Source organism: Clarias gariepinus, chromosome 2, assembly GCF_024256425.1.
Source record: "Clarias gariepinus isolate MV-2021 ecotype Netherlands chromosome 2, CGAR_prim_01v2, whole genome shotgun sequence".
Taxonomy (NCBI): domain Eukaryota; kingdom Metazoa; phylum Chordata; class Actinopteri; order Siluriformes; family Clariidae; genus Clarias; species Clarias gariepinus.
Window position 1 is genome coordinate 28,339,287 of NC_071101.1, and position 23,571 is coordinate 28,362,857.

Below are 23,571 nucleotides of genomic sequence, written 5' to 3' on the forward strand. Positions count from 1 at the left end.
CATTAAACTTGTTGAAATGTACAATATTTGGGCTTTATCGGTTGGCTCTGTAAAAAAAAAAATGGTAAAGATTTTACAGAAATTACCCACAATATGCACGCACACACAATTCAAACACCAATCAGCCCACAACACATGATTCTGGACTGTGGGAGAAGCCAGAGGTTGGGAGAACAAGAAAACACACACACACACACCGGATGTGAGATTCAAACCCCTGACCTGGAGGTGTGACAAATTGCAGAAATAAACTGTAGTAATAAAATATTAAAGCGTTGTTTTTTTTCCTCACTGCTTTATGTAAAAATGAGCAAGCTTGGTGAAGGATTTAAACTCCCTGACACTTTAATAGGAACACTTGCACCCCTGCCCAGTCATCCAGGTGAGTGTATTTGACGCAACAGTTTTCTTTATTTACCTAAAAACCCTACTAATTAGAACGGCTACAAATTAAATCAAATTCATTGTTGTTTTCAAATTCATTCACATGATTTAACATTTAAAAGGAATCTATAAAAACTCAATGAACCTTTGCTAGATTTTATAGTTTATAGAGCCAGGTGAGATATATTTGAAGATCACATTAAACCTACCTTGCATAACTATTTACATTTAAAGCAATTTGCAGTGAGGAATATCTTGTTTGAAATATTAAAACATGTGTTTTGCATACTTTTAAACACATCGCCAACGTAACTAAAGTAAAACAAAGTCATGCCTAATTATTCACGTCCTAATTTCCAGTGTTCCAGACTTCTTCCCACACTGACCCGAGCGTGCCTCGTGATTGGCTCGTGCTCGCACCACGTGACCGACTTCCGCCTGGAGTTTTCGCGACAGCTGGAGAGCGGTTGTGCCGCGAGAGTATCAGGGTCGAATTTCTAAACACTTTAATTACTGCTACATCCTTTTAAAATGGGCGATAAGAAGAGTCCGACCAGGTAAAGGAACAGGCTGTTAGCAGCGCTGTGAAAACCAGGCCCTGTAGCTTGTTTGTAACTCAGCGTTAGGCGCTAAACAGAGTCGTACATGGCGGATAGCTTGTTTTGTTTCAGCAACCATTAGCGGCATAAACAGGCTGCTGCTGTTGCTCCCCGGGCTGCGCAGCTGTGGCGGGTACTGGCCTGACACATGTCTCTGTTGTGTGTGTGTGTGAGAACGTGTGAAAACTGTATTCCCTTGTGTGTGTTTTTGTTTGTTTGAAGGCCAAAGAGGCACTGCAAGCCGCCGTCTGATGAAGGCTGCTGGGACTGTAGCGTCTGCACTTTCAGGAACACCGCCGAGGCGTTCAAGTGCATGATGTGCGACGTTAGGAAGGGAACATCCACACGGTAAGAGTCCCACCGAGCAGCTCGCACTCTCATCTCACACCTGCGTTGTTCACCAGCCTTAAGCGTCTACCAGTCCTTAAATATTACTAGAGGTAATAAAATGATGCTAAACGGCGATGGACCGAACACCGGTCCGAAATCTGATATTCTTTGCTTATGTGTGACTCCTCAGAGCTGTTTTTTAATTTACACAACTATGTAAACAACACATCACATGAAATATATTCTTTAGGACCACGTCCTTATGTGATCCCAAATCAGATCCAGGTCTGTTTTTTTTTTTTTTTTTTTTTTTTGGCAACTTCACCAATCCAAGCAATGGTGGAGTGTGACAGAAAAGTTGTATTTCAGTGATGAGATAGCGAGTTAACAGGCTGCATAAAGATGTAGGGTAATGTTGCTGTACAGTCAAAATTAGAAAATGGATAGATGCTGTATTGATCCTGAATGAAATTCCAGACACAGACGGAATTATTGGATCTGCTGCCACTCGCATGTTCTGTTGGGTCACGTATTTGGAAAGCTAAAAAGTTACAAAGGAAATGATAAAAAAAAGGGGGGGACGTGAAGCAAAAAAAATGACTTACCGTCCATTTGTACACCGAGCTTGCACACATCACATGAGATGTTGATCCCTTGTGTGTGAGGGTCAGTATATAAGATTAATCTGTTTAGCTTAATGGGCACATTGAAAACATAATATGAACAGCCTACATACACAGGTTTGTTCACTGAATCGGATATGGGCCACTTTTTTCTTAAGTGTAAACATAGCCTTAAATTCTCCAAAGTTGTGAATGTGTGTGTTCCCACGTTATGCGCAGAAGTCCTGCAGTACGGTATGAATCAGTGCCAAGACTACAAATTGGACTCGAAATAAACTATCACACAAAGTCAAAACTTTTGAGATGTGGTGCCGTAGAAGAATGTGAAAAATCCATAGACTAAAACGATGTTTGTTGATGGTGATGTTTTGAAATGGTTGGGTGGCCAAGTGAATGATTTTTGACAAACTGGGAAAGTAAATGTGTTTTCTTTGGCCATATTGTCTGGGTGATATCCTCATTAGATGCTTACTGGAGGGAAGAATTCTTGGCAAGGGAGTCAGAGGAATATACATGGAATATACCACTGTACTGCCAGTCTGTTAAGAGAGCAAAGAAGACTGAACCTGAAAAAGAAACAAGCTTGTCAAAAGATTCAAAGTACAATAACATAGAATAGAAGAAAAGCTTATACACCAACAAAAAAGCTGGAGTATAATTTATTTCTTACAGAAATAACCCGTCCTTGTCGCACTACCACAAACTAAACTGTTATATGTTTATAACTCTTTGCCTTAAGGGAAGGGAAACACTCATATTGAGTCGTTATAAAAAGCAATTACTCATGAAGGAAACGTGTACAGATGGAAGCATTAGCTTTTATTACTTTTAAATATCACCAAGTGTTGAATGAATAAGTGAGGGCAGGGCAGTGGCAGTGAGAGATTGGTTTGTGAAGAAACTGGTGAGCAGCGATTGGGTGTTGGAAAGCAGTGGCAATCATTGACTGGGTGTTGGGAAGCAGTGGTTTTCTGTTCATATGGGTGAGACGGGTAAACCTGCTCTCTCAACTCGTACGTCAACAGGACTGATGTGAGCAGAAGAGCTATAGCGGGTGCAGTACAGTCACTACCAAGTGCTCAGGCAGTTGCTAGGTTTGACTCTAGACTCAATTTTTTTTAAATAAATGCTGCAAAAGTCATGTACAAAGTCACCACATTAGTACAGCTTCTGCATTGGTGATGTTGGTGATCAAGCAGTAAGCAGTGTGAATGAGTAAAGGATGGAATTAGATGGGGGTTGAGGGAATTGTGAGTGTAAATTGTAAATGTAATATGAAATTGTTATTATTATAGAAACAACTCACCAAGCCCCAAGAGAGGTTATATGTCAGTTATTTTTACATTTTACTTTTTTTTTTTTTTAAATGACCACATATGACCCAGATCTATCTTTAGTGGTTTCATGTTCTAGACATGATCTGTGACTTAGTGTAGCCTCCATTCAGACTGTTCAGTATTCGATGTCTGCAGCATCTTTGGTGCCTATCCTTTTCTAAAAAAAATATTTATTGCATTTTTTTCAATTATTTGTAGTCGTTACACACTAAAGAAGTACAGATAAGTGACATTACACACAGTGTAAATTGGTATGTTTTAACTTGCTGGACATGTGAACTGCCCTGGATTGTTGAAGATAATTAAGGAATTATAAAAGTGCTGGGTTAATCTATGCAGCTTTTCTCTCTTTAGCATACACTCTTATTAGAATGCTTGTTTTGTGGCATAGAACTGACTTATAAAGCATGCAGCTTGTGTAGTAAAAAAACATACCTGATATAAAGAGTGCATTCACATGTAGGTTTCAGATACCGTGCCTTGTTCACAATGATATCTTACCACTTAACTGGCAGCTTATAACTCCACTAATTAAAAAAAAGCGTAACTGTTTTTTTATGCATGGTGGTTAAAATTGATAATGTTCTTAAATTTTAATGTAAAATGTCTACACCTGTAAAGTACACACTATATTGTTTACGATCGTCTTATAAATGTGCATTATGTTTTTAATTAATTACAGCTTAAGAGCATTTGTTTTATTTAGTTACACTAGCTACGTAATTAGATATAAAGTAAAGAAACCCTACAGTAACAATGTCTTTGTACGTAGTGAACATCGGAAATAAACTGATTTGGTTAAGGCAGTGTATGGTCTAAAAAGAGCTTTTATTGAGAATTTAATCACATCATGGTCCCGGCACATCTTTATTGTACAATAGCATTATACTTTGGCTAAGGCGCGTAGGATTTGGTAGAGCTAGAAAAGCTCTCCTGCATAGCTTCTCTTACACATAGTATGTGTAACGCTGCAATTGTTGCAGTCCATTGTCATCAAAAGCCATCGTTTTAAAAGACCGTACTAAAATATTTGGGATCATGATAATAGACAGTCATTTCAGATATTCCTCTGGACTATTCTTTAGTTATCAGATCATTAAAAGCTGTTTTTAGAACTACATTTTTGTGACATTCTTTAGAAGCCTTAAAATTAGGACTCACCTATTTAAAAAGAGAGTTTTTGGCTCTTGGTCTTTTGTATTGCCAGTAGCGGAGATCAGCTTAGTAAGATCCCAGCAGTTGAGGTTTTGGGATTTGGAACACAACCCCTTGTTTAGTGCTGACCACTAATGACCCCATTAGACCTGACTTTACACTCTCCATGATGTCATCATCATTATTCATCCAACACCCTCTTCCAGGAAACCTCGTGCCGTTTCACAGCTTGTGGCTCAGCAAGTACCGCCGCAGTTCGCTTCACCCACACAACCCAAAAAAGAGAAGAAGGAAAAGACGGAGAAGGACAAAAACGACAGGGAGCCAACAATGAAAAAGAACAGCCACAAAAAGATGAGGTAGGGGATTTCGACTGGGTTCAAACCCTGTAATGTTGGGAATATACTATGAAATTAGTGTAAGGTTGTGTTTTTGGGAGAATGATATAAGAAATGTTTTATCTTGTTTTTAATACGATTGGCAAAAAATTTTTAAATCCTTACCAGGTTCTCTCACACAACTGCGTTCCATTTACAAACGTACGTTTACTGGTATTTTCAGGAGTGCTTTGATTTTAAGAGTGTAATGGAAAAATGGCTTCAAGTTTTCCATCTATAGTGCAGGACTGCACGAAACCTGATTGGATTACAAGTTTGGATTGCATTCTATTCCCCATTTGATTAACTTGTAATTAACTTTTTTTCTATCAACAGACCAAGGTTAAAAAACGTTGACAGAAGCAGTGCACAGCACTTGGAAGTCACAGTGGGAGACCTGACAGTCATCATCACAGACTTTAAGGAGAAAGCAAAGCCCTTATCCTCCTCCACAAGCTCATCCTCCTCCACAGCCACGTCAGCAGACCTGCGCAGCCAAAGTGGATCCAGCTCGGATAACACTGAGAGAGCAGTCTCCAGGTCATCTTCTCCTCGGGGTGAAGGCTCATCAGTCAACGGAGAAGAACACTAGCCTCTGATAAGCCTTGCGTTTTACTGAAGGTCAAAAGATTTTCCCATACATATCCCCACTCCTTTTTTGACTGGACTGGATGGGGCATGGAGATTTCCCACAAACAGTCACTGCACTAAGATCATAGGAAGGTCTCAGATGAGTAGCAAGAAATTATTATACTGCCCATGTAAAGCAACCATCAGTGTGATTTAAGAATAATGTTTTAGGGACTGTTTGATCTAATCCTTTCTAAACTCATGGAACAAGTTGCTGGCTCAAGGACAATTACTGATGTGTGTCTGGAAGTAAAGAGAATGTACTATGTGGTACTTTCCAAGTTCTATTTTACCTGCCTGGGAATTTAAAAAGAAGAAGAAGAAGGAATGGGATGAAATTAAGGGTCAAGTGGTCTTAGATCCAGGAAAAAAACTAAAACATTGGGACTGAGCTTGAGCTCCTGTAATCAAGTATATGGCCACAATATTGAGATGTTCAACATTGATGGTATTATTCCGTCTTTAATAAGGAATACTTTGGTATGAGTTTCACAAAAGTGGAAAGTTTACAGAAAATAAATGTGAAGAGTTTTAAGTGGGGATGCATCAGTACGGTTACAGGTACAGTGGAACCTTGGATTACGAGCATAATTTGTTCTGGAAGCGGGCTCGTATTTCAAAACACTTGTAGACCAAATCGAATTTTCCCATAAGAAATAGTGGAAACTTCACAATATTCGTTCCACAGCCCAAAAAAGTAAATACATAAAAATAATTAACACAAAATATAAAGTAAAAGTAAAACAAATTAACCTGCATCTTTAAAAAAAATAAATCCCGAAAGATAAGTGTTTCCGTTTGTGCGCGCAGGCACTCTGTATGTGTCTGTGAAGCTAAAGTAAGGAGCCCCTCCCCTCTCCCCCTTATCGTTTTACACAGTTACCCTTCTTCCATTGTTTTCACACACTTGTGCGCACACATGAAAACACTGTTTTATCGGAAAAAATAAACCTGAAATCTCTCTAATGACACTCGATTGAGCGACACACTAACGGAATCACAAGTCAAAATAACTTTACAGCACACGGTGTCCAATGACGCGTGCATACAGACACAGAGCAGGCTGATACAGAGAGAGAAAATTTATTTTTACCCTCTCTAAAGAGACTTGCTTTTAATTTACATGTGCGCTGTACCCACACGCATGGTCACAGTTTTATGGTAACAGTACACGCGTGCATGGCCGTTGATTATACCAGTAAGAGATGAGCACTAAGACCCAGCAGGCGAGACGATTACCCACAATTCCGCAGCGGAAATGGGAGAAAAAATGTTGGCTTAGTTGTGTTCACGTGACGCTCGGCGAACACTCGCACACTGCGTTCCTCCCAATCCGAGGTTTCACTGTATTGTGTAATGCCTTAATACTATGCTCATTTAGAAAAAGAAAAATCAGTGTATGTATCCAGTAGCATGTAATAAATGCCTATGCTGCCATGCCTATGAACAGACAACATAAAAATAATGTTATCTAATATTATTTTATGGTTAAGCCATAAATGAAAAAACACAGCTAATGATGCTCTGAAAGAATCAAAACAGCATCTTCCTTCAGTACAAATAACCAGATAAACTGAGATAAAACATTCTCATTTAAACAGTGCGCAAGTCTAGCCGACGTGCACATGCAGAGCATTATAAGCAAGCGTGCTCATTAAACATAACTGCAGGGTATTGTGATTTGCGCGCACACAAAGATCTGCACAAGCATGGAGCAGTGAAACTGACACACATGAGACATGAGCACTTCAAATCTATGAGCACTGAGACATGTACCTTTTCTTACCCCTCACTCGCCAGGTTTGCTTGTGAGGCAAGGTACAATTTACAGCACCTTGTCCTACCTTTAATGACCTCTTTCTGATGCTTAGGTTAGGCACCACCCTCAGAGACACAACCAACATGAACAAGACAAAAAAAAGATAATCCATGATGCAGCATTAAAACTGAGTATGTTACTCGTTTGATACCACTATCGGTATTGCCGCATCTTCCAGAAACTTGTACCCGGTATAAAAAACAACAAAAAAAAAAAAAAACGTATTGATGCATCCCTAGTTTTAAGTAATGATTTGTGGCTATACATGATTCTACACAGTTCCTGGAGTTGTTTTCATATTTTTAAAAAATGTCCGCTAGTTACTTTATCAAATATTACAGTTAATTACAGAGTTTTATAAAAATTTTTGCTATACTGCTTCTCACTTTACTACACTGCACATGTGAGATAAAAGGCTCAAAAACGAGACCTCCTTGCCAGGGCTACTGTTGTTGATCAGCTTGTAAACCTGAGGTGTTAAGGGGTTTTCCACCACTGTGTTCTTTTTGTCCATAGTCAGCATGTGTTTTTAAAATCCGATAACATACAAACAGGTGTGTATCCTTGCATTCATGCTGGGTGCTGAAAAGGGTTGATATACAGTACTGTATATGTGTTTATCTGCCCTGCACTGTGTGTTAACCCCAGAATATTTTAGTCATGCTCCCCCAACACTCATACTTCTGCAATATGAACTTTAAAAGCATTTTTTTAAAAAGATAATTATATTGGATAAAGTGCTTGATAGGAAACTGTAGAACTATTTTCCGTGTTTTTTGTGTCTGTAAAGAAGCAGTTTGAATTAAAAGTGCTTAATTTTTTTGTGTGTGTAGGGAGGGGGGTCAAGAAAAGCCATGTTTCTCATACAGGATTAAGTATATGAAGTCCTTTATACATTTTGCATAAAGGATTTATAAAGAATTAAGTACGTTGAATGAACTGTGGTTCTTTTCGATTGAGATTTATATTACATTTCCAAATAAAAAGGCAAAATGTTTTGAAGTGTCCCAGACATCGGTGTGTGCATACTGTAACTCATGTGGTAGTGTTTTATTTGTGTAAACTGTGGGGAAAGTGTTGGTGAAGCGCTGTGCTAATCCGTTAGCAGTAGCAGGCCCAGCTCGTGAGTAACTCATTTCTCAGCAGTTAGCAGCTACACGTTTCGGCAGTCGTCAGCCATGACGTGACATTAGGTCTCACGGCTTCTAGTCCTCAGAAAATGCGTCGATACGTCCGTGTTGTATCAATATGTGTGATATCGGTGTTCGTGTCGGTGCTCTACGTGTTTCAACAGCTCGCTTCCTCTCTGGAGACGGAGGCAGGATGGCACGAGCCGCTCCCGGAGCGAGGCGCACGAGCAGGAGGCCTCAGCCTACCTGACTCCGAGCACAGGTAGCGCTAGCCAGTTAGCTAGCTAGCTAACAAGAACCTATGACCTGTCTGTGTGTATAACCGTTCGTAGTTGTTAAAAAGATATACAAGGCATAAGATGTGTCTAAAAAGATGGTTGGTTCCCAGTAGAATATAATTTATTAGTTTTTTTTAATTATTATTAAACGTTTGACAGTTGTTAGCTAGCTAGCAAGCCTACGTAGTATTTAGCATGCTAGCACGCTGCTAGTTCCTGTGTTTTTAGCTTTCATGCTGCACGTAATCGCAGCTAATTATATACTCCAATGGCGTTAAGCAGTATGTGAGGTTTGGGCGAGTTTTAAAAGTGCACACAGCTAGGTGGTTGGCCACAGGCTACTACACATTCATTGCACATTTGCAAATCATGTTTTCATATTGTGGTGCAGTAGTAATACTTGCAGCCCTTCTAGCACGCTTGTCAACACCACAATACAGTGGTTTTATCACTAGACTTCCACCCCAAGCTTGGATTTGCATTTCTGTTTCAAAAACACTGAGCGTGGGGGCTGTCAGTTGGATCTGGACAAGTGATCTTTTTCTAGGAAGCTCTGCTTTGGACTCATGAGAAGCAAAGCTATTAAAGAAAATATTGTCAAATTGTTATCCAGGAAGACAGAAGCCCTAGAGAAATTTGTGTAGCTCACACACCAGCTTCAAGCCCTAGGTCATTAGGTGATGAATCAGATGTGTTAGATGGGGTATAGCACTAAACTCTGAAGTGCTCTATATCACACCTGATTGTGATGTAGAGCCTATTTCTCTCGTTCTGTCAGGTGTAAGTCAATGTCTGTCACACACTGGAATCCCTATTGGAGACTGCCCCGTGATGTTTGTGGAAAGAACTGCTTTATGGAGTCGGCTCGTAGGTAGGATGGGTTGACTTGAACATTGGTTGCAAGTTTAGATTATAGCCATCAAAAGTCAGATTGACTTTTTTCACTCTAATCCAGGTATCCTCGAAGTCTTGTTTGTTTTTTGTCCTAACTCATCAGTGCTAAGCATCTTACCTGAAAGGAATGATCGCATGGAACATGATCTTCTTTTCAACCTGTGCTACTACCTACAGCATATCTCATGATCTATAATTGCACTGGTACTAACAGCCACATCGACTTGTTGCTGCTGTGCTTTTCTGCAGGTACGCTGTGGATAAAATGTCATCTGAGGGGTTTAAGGTGAATAAAACTGAGCCAGTCAGATTGGCAGTGGTGGCATGTGGCCCCAGGCTAGAGGAGACTCTCACCATGCTGAAGTCTGCGGTTCTTTTTAGTCACAGAATTCTCCACTTTCACATCTTTGCTGAGGATGACCTTCATTATGGCTTCAGAGATGCTGTGAGTTCAGTGCTTATTTATTTTCAAGGTGTTTTACAACAGGCCAATGGCAAGATTGATTGACAGTAACAAAGCATGTGTAAAAGAAAACAATTTAGGCTACATATATGCACAAAATATATAAGAAAAGGAAATACTTTCTATGTGACCTGACATTATTTAGATTGCTGTGCTCTTTTTTGAGTAAAAAGTAATTAGACCTTACATGGAAAGCTCCTTTAACTGAAGTGAATCATCTTAGGATAGTCTTTCATCATTCAAATCAAGTTCATTGGAGCGTATTAACTAAAAATGTAATATATATTGCAGTGCACTAATCTTGAGTGAAATACACATCCAAGTTATGATATTGTAATACTTGTATGCACTTATACAGTTGTATACAGACAAATTCATTCACCATGGATAATTAAACAAGATTACATGAGAGGAAGTGTTTTTGTGCGAGTTAGCATAAATATGATGCGGTCATAGCTACAAGGACGCAGCTCTATGATTTGTTAGTTTGCTTGTTTAACCAGTTATTTTGCTCTGCCAAGACATATTATTCTAAGGCTGGCAGAACTAACCAACTAACCACGACTGGCAGGTCTGGCAACCGTCAGTTAAGTCCAGTTAACACTGGTGAAGATAGTTTTTAATTCTTACTGGTACAATGTATCCAAAAGGTGAGGAGAATAAACCATAGAGGTGGTGGACAGTCCTAAATCTTATAAGTTTCTCTTTCTGTATATTTACATAGATTTTGTTTTCCATTTATTTCCAGTACATTAACTTTTGGGTTTTGCGCATTAAATGGAAAGGTAGTGCACTAAAGTGTACAATCTTTAGTTCCATCAGCAACTAGTGCCCTTGATCAAGAGTTGGAGAGCGATTTGGAATTTAGCCTTGTGTTGGATGCTAGTTTTTGGCCTCAATAAAACAAAGGCAATTTAAAACTTAGAAGCAATTATTAATGAGACAAAGTGTTGTCATCATGTCATCAGATGTGTTTTCTTGCTGAAATAAAAATGTTTCTGTGACTGGTTTTGAATGTGAGTTTTGACAGGTAGCTGCTCTCTCCTCAGTACTGCAGACCATACCGACCTACTTTTACTCATGCTGTGACCAACAAATTAATTAACAGTTATTAGAACACCTGTCATCATACTAACTTTTGATAAATGATTATCCTCTTTTAAGATTTCAACCACAAACAGACTATCTGTGCAGCTTCCTTGAAAAGTTCATGAGTGCCCTCATAGTCGTACCTAATCTTTTGCGCAACTTTTGGTAATCTAGACATGAAATGGATAGAAGAGAAGTCTCTAACCTGGTTGTGTAAGGATGTGTTAATGATTCATTGTTGTCTCTTTGTCTGCTCTTTTCCAGTTGGAGTCATGGCCAGTAAGGTTCCGTTCAAAATTTAACTACACTACCTACCCCATCACCTTCCCTAGTGATAATGCCAAGGAATGGAAGAAACTCTTTAAACCCTGTGCCTCGCAAAGGCTTTTCCTGCCTGTGAGCAAATATTTTTTTCTTTTTCAATCTTGGTGGTTTGGAGAGGATGTAGACATCATGTTTTCAATGCAATCAGACAACAAAAACAGAGATTATACAAACATACAGAGCCGTCAGGTTTATCTTGGCACTTGTCTAGTAAATTAAGCAGCTCATTTAAATTAATTGTATTACTACAATAAAAACACACATGCATAAAACTGACCCGAGGGCAGCAGTTGAACATTACTGGTGTGTTTTTTTTTCTTAGCTGATCCTAACTGAGGTGGATTCTCTGCTCTACGTGGACACAGACATCCTTTTCCTGCAGCCAGTAGAAGAGATCTGGAACTTTCTCTCCCAGTTTAACAGCAGTCACATGGCAGCCATGGCACCTGAGCACGAGGAGCCAAGAATCGCCTGGTATAACCGTTTTGCACGGCACCCCTATTATGGCAAAACTGGTGTCAACTCTGGAGTCATGCTTATGAATATGACGCGCATCAGAGCCAAACGCTTTAAGGTATGTAAGAATGTGTGTTTTATTTGATTGTGTGTAAAGATGATTAAAGAAGTCAGATTTGTATTTTAACACGAGTTCAACCAGCAGAGGTCGCTGTTATTCTGCTCATTAGAATTTCAGATTTCCTTACTGTTGGAAGTGTTTCATCATGCTCTCCTGCTTTAAATAGGAAGAATAATATTAATTTAAAACCTGTAGACATATCCGTGTCAATTCAACTAGAAGCCTACAAAATAATGATGAGGGGAAAAGAGTAAAAGCTGCATATTTTGTTTGCTTGTAATGTTCACTGCTCATCAAATCATCCGAATATTAGGGGCCATCACACTGGGCCATGTTCCCACTACGTCCTCAGAAAATTGAGTGAACGCAATAAGAACTTGTCAGGAATGCAGTAGAACCCGGTACGAACGTCGTATTGTCTCCCTTGTTGTGATGCTGCTGTGCTTTTTTTGATGGTTTCGATGCAAACCGCAGAAAGCGCTTAGTAATGTAGTACGTAGTAGTATTAGTACACTTAATAATGAAGTATATAGTAATGGCTGCATTAAAAAGCTAATAGCATAACACACACCGTTTAGGGATTTCATTGTCATACTACAAGCATGGCACAGATTGGAAAGATTGAATTGCCATCTGTTGAGTTGTCATTGGGATGTCACTGCATTGTTGCTATGTCAATGGATTTCTTACAACTAACTTTTTAGACTTTTGCCACATTGTAGAAGACCTCATCTTATTCACGTAATGTTCTTCTGGTGCTTACCAAGTTTATGGCACGCATGCAGCAGCTTATTAGCACGGCTATGTCACGTTCAGGGAAATTAGTATAAGTTGTTGTTTTTGTTTTTTTCGGCTGCTCCCGGCAAAGGGTCGCCACAGCGGCCCGGACATACAAGCTTGGCACAGGTTTTACGCTGGATGCCCTTCCTGACACAACCCTCCTATTCAATCCGGGCCTTGGTTATAATTTTTCACACCATCACTTTATGAAAGAAAGTACTGTGCATGTTGCAGCATTTATTCCAACCTGCCGGAAGCAACGAAAAAAGTATGTGTGTGATAAGCGGGTGGCATGGGCACTCAGGCATAATAATATCAATCCCCGGGTGGTGCAGCGGCAACGAGCTCGCGCTATCATCTGCAGTTGAATCCCGGGTGATGCTGTAACCTCTTGCAGCTAGGAGCATAGAGAGAGCTGATTGGCCGATCTCCCAAATCAGTAGTGGTCTAAGCCAATCAAGGGCATCTGTGAGTGTCCAGGAACTAGTATGAATTTGATAAATGCACATTTTTCTATTTTTCCCTGTTCCCACTGCATCCATTAATAGTTTTTATGAAGCAGTGGGACATGATGGTATGTTTCACCACAGAGCACTGAGAGATCCTGCAAACTTCACACATACAACAGAACAAAGACAGCAATCGGTCCCTGAAGGCGACAGTGATAACCACTAAGCCATCATGCCGCCCCTTAATTCAGTTACATTTTATTTATATAGCGCTTCTAACAATAGTAATTGTCGCAAAGCAGACAATCAAAAGAAAATTATGGAAATGACTAGAAGATGATGAAAACTACTCTTTAATCATTTTCCAGAAAAAAACTTTGTAGTTGACACTGTTTACTATGACACTTTCTGAAAAGGTATTGATCAACTTTTGTTTCTGAATTGTTTGAACAGAACGATATGACAACAGTTCACCTGAGATGGGCGGACTTGCTTATGCCCCTACTACAGAAATACAAGCTAAACATTACATGGGGGGACCAAGACCTCCTTAACATCATATTCCACTACAATCCAGGTACATGATCACAGGTCATGAAACTGAACTTAATAACAACAGTTTGCCGTTATTCATCATATTAAATTTTACAAGTGTAGTTTGTCTCCAAGTTTATGCTAATGCAGGACAAAATACAGCATGTTAATTATATGTCTCTAAAAGTTTTATTTTGCCACTCTTGATCTGATTATTGATTTCAAAATAATTCTGATCAGATGTATGCACCAGATGGCAAAAACATGAAGGCAGCTTTCCCCAAGCAATGCTTGAATAGGACCCGTCACCTTAGGACAGATGTATAAACACATGAATGTCTTTTGACTACTGATTAAATGCCCTACAGAAAGCCTGTTTGTGTTCCCGTGCCATTGGAATTACCGCCCCGACCACTGCATCTACGGCAGCAACTGCGCTACTGCTGAGCAGCATGGGGTTTACGTTCTCCATGGCAATCGAGGTGTTTACCATGATGACAAACAGCCTGCATTCCGAGCCGTTTATGAAGCCATTGAGAAAGTAAGTTTGTGCTTTAAAGTTCTGGTTTCAATATAGAAACTGTGTCATGAGAAACGTTGTGTAGATTCATACATGCTTTTCCATCCTTATTTTTTTTATTGTTCATCATTGAAGCTTTCATAAAGCCGAGATAAAATCTAATTAAATGTGGTTAATTTGTGAAAGGCCATATTGAAGTTCCTTCGGGCAAATGCTAGCACCAGCCTGGCCCTCTCTCTTGTTCTTCTTAATGGAAGCACAGTATGGGCTGAAAAATGAAGGGATCAGAAATTGTTTCTGCAAATATTTTTTCAGACACAACACCTGTGCTTGTAGCCCTGTGGGCTTTTGTTGGTCTGCCACATCAACTCTCACTTGATATCATCAGTTCTCCTGTTTCCACACCAATCGCTTCAACTCAACCATGCAGAGTTTTTACAAATGTATTAACATTCATATTCATGTTCGAAATAAAGCATCTCTTTCCCGCTGTCCATCTTGACAAAAAGAGGTCTTGTCAGTACTAAGTTTCTAAATTTGGTGTGGTGATTCCTGCACACCTCTAAACTTTAAAAGTCTGTTTATACTTACCAGGTTGGGAGGATTTGCTTTGGAATGAGTGGGAACATTTGCTCTGTAGCTGAGGGCTAGAAATCAATAGATCTGTTAACGTAGACTGCCAGCCTGCCAGCGCCATCGTGTTCTGGACTTAATCTCTGTCGGCCTCATCAAGGGCAACGATCGCTCCTAATACACTAATCTTTAAAGGCAACACTTCTTTCTTTCTCTCTCTATTTGTTCTTTTCCTCGTCACATCTTTTGCTCATTTATCAGGTTAGGGGTGACACTTTTTTCTTCCTTTTTCTTGTAACGAGTGGTCAGTTCTTTGTTAATTTTATCAGCATAGGAAAGAGAAAGTGTGTGTATCTGTGTCTATGGTCATTATGGCCAGGCAAGACCTTTATGCCCTTGACAGAGGAGGAAGCATTTTGGACCATTAGCTAAATGAGCTCTGTCATTAGTTGAAGCCCATGATTCAACTGAGTGCTGTATGTGTGGCAGGCCAAGCCCACATTCACTGTTTGGTCATAGAGTGTTTAAAAAAAGAGAGAGAGAGAGAGATGACTAAAATTTCAGTCAAGTTTGGAGTAGCTTTGAAATAGCCATGATATTGTAACATGTTGTCTGTTACAGTTTTCGTGGTTTAAAAGTGTCGTTTTCCATTTTTTTCTTCCACCAAATTTGTGCTGTTTTTCTTCTACCTTTGCCCTGAGTGCAAAAGGCCTTAGACCTCTCTGTATCACATGATAACATGTACTCCCAATAGACACACTAACAGAGACAGGAGTTCAGTTGGTAGTAAAAGACCCCACATTACCGTGCCAAACCTCACAGAAGCACCATAAAATCTTTAGTACCAATGTTTCGTTTGGGACTAGGAGAAAGCAAGACTGCATCCAGCATCTCCACTCTTCCCATAAAAATCAATAAGAGACAGTAAACTCAGCTTCATCAAGGCATGGTATGTGCTTTATATATATATGATAATAAAAAACACACTTTTTAGTGATCTCATGCCAAACAAGATCACAAAGCAAATGAGACCCCATAAAAAGCTTATTTATTTTATTTACTCTGCAGGTTATGAAAGCATGTTTCATTATTCAGGGGGAAAATTATATTTAAGGGGCATGTATAGAAAATAGGAATGAATGCAATGAATCTGTGACCCTGAGTCATAGACAAAGGCTTATTTTTACTTATTTTTGCCGTTTGGAAAACTCTTCCAAACCCCTGCACTGTTGTAGATGTTTTCTCATTTTAAAAATCCTATTTGTATTGTTAAAATTTAAATAAAAATATTAATAATTTTGCCTTTTTTATATTTTACCACTGTAAGTGATTAAAAATAACAATAATTACTGATTTCCTGGGCCCTGGTGGTCCCTGGATGCTGCTGGATGAACAACTGGTTTAGAGGACACAGCAGATCCAGGGTAAGAGCACACATGAGATTTTCAATCTTAATGCTGCAGCTTTCTACTTCGGTTTTGTTCTGCTTATGGCCACATGTGCTCAGCTCTCTGTGGTTGGAGTTGCCCAAAGCTCACCCTCCCATTCCCAGATACTAATTACTCCAATATTGAAGCTGAAACAGCAGATAATTTGACAAAATCAGTGACTATGAAAATAGCAGCAGTAACTAAAATAAAAGTGTACTCTTGTAGCACATACAGCAGAAACCATGGGATTGAATGAGTAATTGGATAATTTGTTAAACTTCACTCTCAAAATGACATTTGTTTCTTGTTGGTTTCACTGTACTGACTAAATATCCATAGTAAGTACTGAATTGTTTTCTTTCAGAGGAATAACTGAATAATAAGGTGGTGCTTTTATGGGAATAAATGCTAGTTTTATGGTGTGATGGAGACAGGTTCTAAACGGGTTGGAAACAGGTTTTTCAATCTTCTTTTTTTCACAATGCTGAAAATTTTTGAAAAGGTCTGACTTTATTTTCTTCTTCTTTTTTTTGCAGTACCCATTTGGAGAAGATATATTTAATTTTCTGCTCAAGCCGCTAGAGGAAAAACTAAAGAATACAAAGCATACCTACTGTGGACGATCGAGTCACCTTTTCATTAAGAAATTGCAGGAGAGCATTAGAAACCTACAGAATGACAATCATAATGCCAGATGATCTCCTCCGGCTTAGTTTATGTGAGTTAGTCACATCTACAGTGTTGTTAAGAAGTGAACAGTGGTACAAATAAAGTTGCTCCTGTTGCCGTATGAATGCAACAGATGTTAAAATGAAGCACTGAAATCACTTTTACAAGTATTCAAGAAGAGCCTTAACATTCTTGACAAATATTTTTGTTCTAGAAGCTGGTCCTTACTACAGTTATATTATCTTTTTTTTTTCCTTTTAATCATCAACTAATGAAGAAGCTAAATAAGTGTGCTAGTCCCACAGGCTGTGAATATTTTTATGAGTAATAATAGGAAACATGAAAGGCTGAGTAAAATTTCATCACCCTAAACATTAAGCCTTATTTCTTTCCAGGGATGGCTCAATAAATGTTTTTAGCTGATTTGAATTCCATTTAATTGTTAAGAATGTATTTTTTTTAAAGTTATTGTAAAATTGTTGGGTTTTATGAGCTATAATGTTTTGGATTCAAGTGGTACGGACAATGAGACATGCTTTTTTTTTTAACCTTTCCAACTTAATTCTGTCTGAAAAAATTGCAAGCACAGTAAGGAATTAAAACAGCAAATTTGGCAGATACCACTCCTCGAAGATGGGGACAAAGCATTAACCTGATGGTGGCACTCTAATGGACTTTTAATGTTTTTCCTGAACAGGGGATTCCCTTTGTTTGAAAATTGCCATTTGGGCCGCTTAGATTTATCAATTTAATATATTTTACAATCACAGATAGTTTACTCTGTTTCTAAAAACAATTAATGGGTGTTCTCTAGAGGATAAAAAATATATATATATATTAAAATTAAGTTAAATGTTAAGGGTGTTTGTGCTTTTGCTAGTGTTGTGGGATTTTTCATCAGTTTTTCAGACGTACAGGGTTTTGGCATTGGTTAGTGATGGTATTCTGGTGGTTTTAGCAGTGTTAAGCATTTTACTGTTTTTGTGGACAACTTGTCTGAATGTTAAATATAACAATTTTGTGCCTTGTAAGGACTTAAAGTCTCACGTGGCATTGTTTTACGTGTAACAACAAAAAATAAATAACTTGGTAAGTGTTCACCCAACAGCTTTATAAAATTTCTTAAAATATGCTTTCTTTGTTGATAAAAGTTTCTGGAATTCTTTTCAAGCAGTAGGGAAATTTATAAGGAAAGGAACGGATTAGGTGGTTTTGATCTATTGTTTACAGATCTGTTTAACCTTTTTTAATTCTCAGCCAATGAGAAATTTCTTTTAAGATTCATTTTTAACTAGTCACATGCTAGTTAATATATTCCCACTTCTACATGAAACATTGAGTGATGAACCAGAGTGCATAATGATCATACAGCAGAGCTTGGATAGATTCTTACCATCTACATCCAACATGCTTGCTAAGTAACTGCATGTAATGTTGACACACAACATATTTGTAATATGACAAAATTAATCTCCAAAACTACAAAAAAAAAATTATATTCTTGAGTCATTCAGTGTGATCATGAATATTGTCTATGAATGTTAAGAGTGGTACCTTTTGCTGAATGTAAATGTTTAAACAATGCAGTATATTTTTGTAATAAAAATTGCACTTTTAATTTTTTCTTTCTGGCCTTCTTGCTTTTTAAAGTGAGTAAGTGTGGGTGGGGAAGCTTAAATCTGTCTAAGCTGAAAGTTCATTGCACATGCCAAACTAATTTAGAATAAAATGCATGCAGTTCTTAGACGCGCTCGCTTCATAACATCCATCAGGCTGCACTTCACTTCATATATTAGGAGTATAGTTGGAGATTTAGATGAAAAATGCACTGCAAATGTAGATCCAAGTTCATCCAACGTGTCGTATTATATCTTCAGTGTGTCAAGCCTCTGATCCTCCATGCAGGATGGGATTAATTCTGCCTTTGCTTTGTGAATGAAAATATCTCTCACCCAAAGCCTGACTAATTTAACACAGCTTTTAGTTTCATGGGAGGTCTCATTTACAATAAGCTTTTCTGTAATTATCAGCTTTTCACCTCCTCATTTAAACCCAGTGGGCTGCTAAGGGCAAGCATAAATGCTAAATGCCCCCAGCTTTACTGGTCAGAAATGGGTCTATGCCAAAAATTATAAAGTAATTATACTGCATATGAGGGATAAAGCAGAATAATTGGAATATCTTAAAGTAAAAGTACTTAGCAAGATGATTTCCCTAGAATATCCACTTCTGATAAAAAAAATGATGAAGCGTGAGGTGATGTGTTGGAGCTCTATCATGCAAGGGCTCTGTTATCTCATTTTATGTGACACTAGCCCATGGGACAGTCCTCTTAACACTCACCTACAATGGCAGTTGCACTGGCCATTTGAGGCTAACTGTAGAATAAAATCAATGAAAGACAAATAACCCAGTTCATTAAAAAATCCAGCTAGTGGTGGAACACAAGATGAATGAAAGAGTATAAAAATGGCTGATTGAGTATGTATTTGTAATTGTGCTTTCTGCACCATGTTGAACGCTTTAATTCTTCCAGAATGGCTAAACTGTGAACGACGTGAGTTTTCCTTGTGTCAAATCAAAGTCAATTAAATTGAGCTATTTAAATGGCTGACTCATGTAACTTCTAAATTCACATAATTTAAGCTGTTTGAAAATGAATAATTTAACATAGCATGTTGTGTTTAATAGAATTGTAAAATGGTACCGTTGAAATACAGTCAGAGGTACTGTACATGGAAAGGGCAGAAACCAAATTGGGCCAAATACAGAGATGACATTGTCATTCTTGAGATTTGTCAATGATTTGAGATGTTTCAATTAAAATTGTAAATAATCAAAAAAATATTTTGGAAAAGTTTAACGATATGTGGTTAATTACACAAATATTCAAGAATCTGCACTATTTCTAAGTCATTGTTCAAATGTAAGTAATTTTGTGATATGGATGCTGTAAAATCTTGCAGCAAAGGGCTTTCTAAGTATTTATAAGTATTTATACCTTGGGGTTAGGAAATGGGATGGTATGCCAGATTAAAGAGATGTGTCTTGAGTCTACTGTTCTTTTAAACTGGGAAACTGTGTCTGACCCCTGAACATTGTCTGAAAGGCTATTCCAAAGTTTTGGAGCTAAATATGAAAACGCCCTACTCCCTTTTGTAAATTTTAATATTCTGGGAACTACCAGAAGTCCGGAGTTTTGTGATCTTAAGGAACGTGGTGGATTGTAGTGTATCAGAAGACTGGCTAGATATGTGGGAGCTAAACCATTTAAAGCCTTGTATGTAAGTAATACTATTTTGTAATTAATTCTAAACTGAACAGGTAGCCAGTGCAAGGATGATAATATTGGGGTTATATGATTATATTTTCTTGATCTAGTGAGAACCCTGGCGGCTGTGTTTGGACTAACTGTAGCTTGTTTATTGAGGATGCAGGACAACCACCTAGTAATGCATTACAATAGTCCAGTCTGGAGGTCATGAATGCATGAACTAGCTTTTTTTCTGCATCAGAAACGGATAAGATGCTCCTAAGCTTGGCAAAATATTTCTAAGGTGGAAAAAGGCTGTTTTTGTGATATTGAAGGTGATTTTTAAAGGACAAGTTACTGTCTAATATTACGCCCAGGTTTTACGCTGTCGAGCCGGTAGTTACAGTACATCCTTCTAAACTGAATTGTGATAGCTGTTGTGTACTGGTTTTTGGGCCAATAAGTAATATCTCTGTCTTATCTGATTTTAGGTAAAGAAAGTTATCGGTCATCCAATCTTTTATATCCTCAGTAAGTCTAAACAACTTGGGTATTTCGCCTGGTTTTATTGAGACGTATAACTGGATATCATTAGCATAACAATGGAAACTAATCCCATGTCTTCTAATGATGTTACCCAAGGGACGCATTTACAGTATATTGAGAACAGCAGATGTCCTAAAACTGACCCTTGTGGGACCCCGTATTTGACTAGCATTACACCACAGTTCTCCATTTAGATCTAGAAAATGGTATCGATCAGACAGGTATGATCTAAACCATTTTAATGCCTCTTCCTGAATACCATATGATCTATAGAGTCGAATGCAGCACTAAGATCAAGTACGACTAGTATTGAAATGCAGCCTTGGTCCGAAGCTAAAAACAAGTCATTTGCAATTTTAACTAGTGCAGTTACTGTACTATGATGGGGCTTGAAACCTGACTGAAATTCTGCGAGAATGTGCATATTTGATCTGATACTACCTTTTCTAATATTTTTGATATGCACTTTATTAGCATCTCAAACTGGAGAAAAAATGTGGAGTGGTGACAATTCATGGACACAAATAGTTGGATAATTCAGTGGATATTAACAACCATCTACAGTAAATGAAAAGAAAAAATATTATTCAAATTGCAAACAGAATTCAATCTAAACGCTATGACCAAAAGTTTTTGGACACCTGACAATTACACTTGTATGTGCTTGCTGGACATTTCGTCCCCCATTGCTGTTAGAATAACCACTTTGTACAGGGAAGGCATTCTACTAGACATGACAACCCATTTCTTCATGAAGCTCACATTGTACACGGGGGCATTATCATGCTGGAACAGGTTCGGGAATCTTGGTTTTAGTCAAGGGAAAATGTTCCAGCTACTTTCAGCTTTGTGCCAGCAATTTGTGAAAGATCCAAGTAAAGCAGTGACGGTCTGGTATCCACAAATTTTGGGCCATGTAAAGTATGTAAAATACAAAGTACCAATTTTCTTATTAACCATTATCATTTTAAGTTTAATTATGGGTGACATGTTTTTTCTGTATTATTTTCTTCCTCCCTTTACCATTTTTACTTGCATTTAATACTGTTCCCTCACCAGCATCACATTTCTCTCTCACTTGCTCTTAAAGGTATTTAAAAAAGAAGAAAAAAAAAAACAGTTAATGTTAGCAAGAAATTGAAAAGCTTATAATCCTCTTTGCAGAAGACTTAGTGACTGCTTTAAGGTGCAGTTATAATAACAGTTTAGTAACTTAATAACAGTTGTTAATTAACAGGATGGTTTATTATTCGACTTAAATCTACTTAGAACAAACCCACACCATACAGAGCGCAGTAAGTGAAATTAATAAAATTTATTTTCTGACCAGTGAGATTTGGAAAATCAGTTGTGCCTTCTTCTTTGTCTTTCGGCTGTTCCCTTTCAGGGGTCGCCACAGCGAATCATCTGCCTCCATCTAACCCTATCCTCTGCATCCTCTTCTCTCACACCAACTAACTTCATGTCCTCTCTCACTGCATCCATAAATCTCCTCTTTGGTCTTCCTCTAGACCTCCTGCCTGGCAGTTCAAACCTCAGCATCCTTCTACCGATATATTCACCATCTCTCCTCTGAAGATGTCCAAACCACCTTAATCTGGCCTCTCTGACTTTATCTCCAAAACATCTAACATAGGTTGTCCCTCTGATGAACTCATTCTTGATCCTATCCATCCTTGTCACTCCCAAAGAGAACCTCAACATCTTCAGCTCTGCTACCTCAAACTCTGCCTTCTGTCTTTTCTTCAGTGCCACTGTCTCTAAGCCGTAGAGCATTGCTGGTCTTACCACTGTCCGGAACACCTTTCCTTTCATTCTCGCTGATACTCTTTTATCGCACAACACACCTGACACTTTTCTCTACCCATTCCAACCTGCCTGTACCCGCCTCTTCACCTCCTTTGAACACTCTTCGTTGCTCTGGACCGTTGACACTAAGTACTTAAAATCCTGTACCTTCTTTACCACTGCTCCCTGTAGCCTCACCGATCCTCTTGGGTCCCTCTCATTTACACACATGTATTCCATCTTGCTGCGGCTAACCTTCATTTAACCTTCATTGCACAGTTGTGCAATTGTGCACAGTTGTGCAATGTTACCAAAAATATTTATCTGTGTGTTAAGGGAACTTCCATTAACAATATTGCTCCATACACTCACTGGAGACTGGGTACACCTTGCTAGTACAGTGTGTTGTACATCTAATTCTTTGTGGTGTAGATTTACCTAGGTGCTTTCTTTCTCCCCTTGGAGATTTTGGTCCGCATTTTGACAGCATCATGCAGGTACCTGTGAATTGTTCGCTGAAAATCAAAGATGTGAATCTCTCATTCTACCACATTCTGAAGGTGCTCTACTGGATTGAGATCTAGTGACTGTGGAGGCCTTATGAGTACAGTGATTTAATGGTCATGTTCAAGGATCTAGAGATGATTTTAGCTTTGTGACATTACGTTTTATCCTGTGGTGATAAAGGGAGATAAGCAACAATAGCCAGACAGGCTGTGACATTTATCTATGTTCAGTTGGTACTAACGGGCCCAAAATGTGGCAAGCTAATATCCCCACACCATTACATCACCAGCAGCCTCAACCGTTCATGGGAGAAAGGATGGAGCCATGCTTACTGGTTGTTACGCCAAATTCTGACCCTACTATCCAATCTTTTATTGTCTAATTTTGGTCAGCCCATCCATTGTAGCCTCAGTTTCCTGTTTTAGCTGACAGGAGGGGCATCCAGTATGGTCTTCTGCTACTGTAGCCCACCTGTTTCAATGTTATAACAAGGTGTTATTTAAGTTACTGTAA

The 23,571-nt window shown here is 38.6% G+C and overlaps 2 protein-coding genes across 4 annotated transcripts; both read left to right on the forward strand.

The window, feature by feature from the left end:
• The first annotated feature begins 805 nt into the window (after positions 1-805).
• On the forward strand, positions 806-8,266 carry yaf2 (YY1 associated factor 2). The gene is made up of 4 exons (XM_053476282.1): positions 806-941; positions 1,206-1,331; positions 4,635-4,787; positions 5,142-8,266. Exons 1-4 carry the CDS (start codon positions 916-918, stop codon positions 5,395-5,397), a joined length of 561 nt encoding a protein of 186 aa, XP_053332257.1. The 5' UTR covers positions 806-915; the 3' UTR covers positions 5,398-8,266.
• A 109-nt stretch (positions 8,267-8,375) lies between these two features.
• Positions 8,376-18,069, forward strand: LOC128505698 (glucoside xylosyltransferase 1-like). Of its 3 annotated transcripts, none has more exons than XM_053476252.1 (8): positions 8,376-8,646; positions 9,417-9,533; positions 9,806-10,001; positions 11,373-11,504; positions 11,755-12,006; positions 13,692-13,815; positions 14,141-14,313; positions 16,832-18,069. In XM_053476252.1, the coding sequence occupies exons 1-8, from the start codon at positions 8,474-8,476 to the stop codon at positions 16,991-16,993; spliced, it is 1,329 nt and encodes a 442-aa protein (XP_053332227.1). In that variant the 5' UTR covers positions 8,376-8,473; the 3' UTR covers positions 16,994-18,069. The 3 variants fall into 3 exon arrangements, with proteins under 3 accessions (XP_053332227.1, XP_053332235.1, XP_053332245.1); XM_053476260.1 differs by having other exon boundaries at positions 9,441-9,533; XM_053476270.1 differs by lacking the exon at positions 9,417-9,533.
• The last annotated feature ends 5,502 nt before the right edge of the window (positions 18,070-23,571 follow it).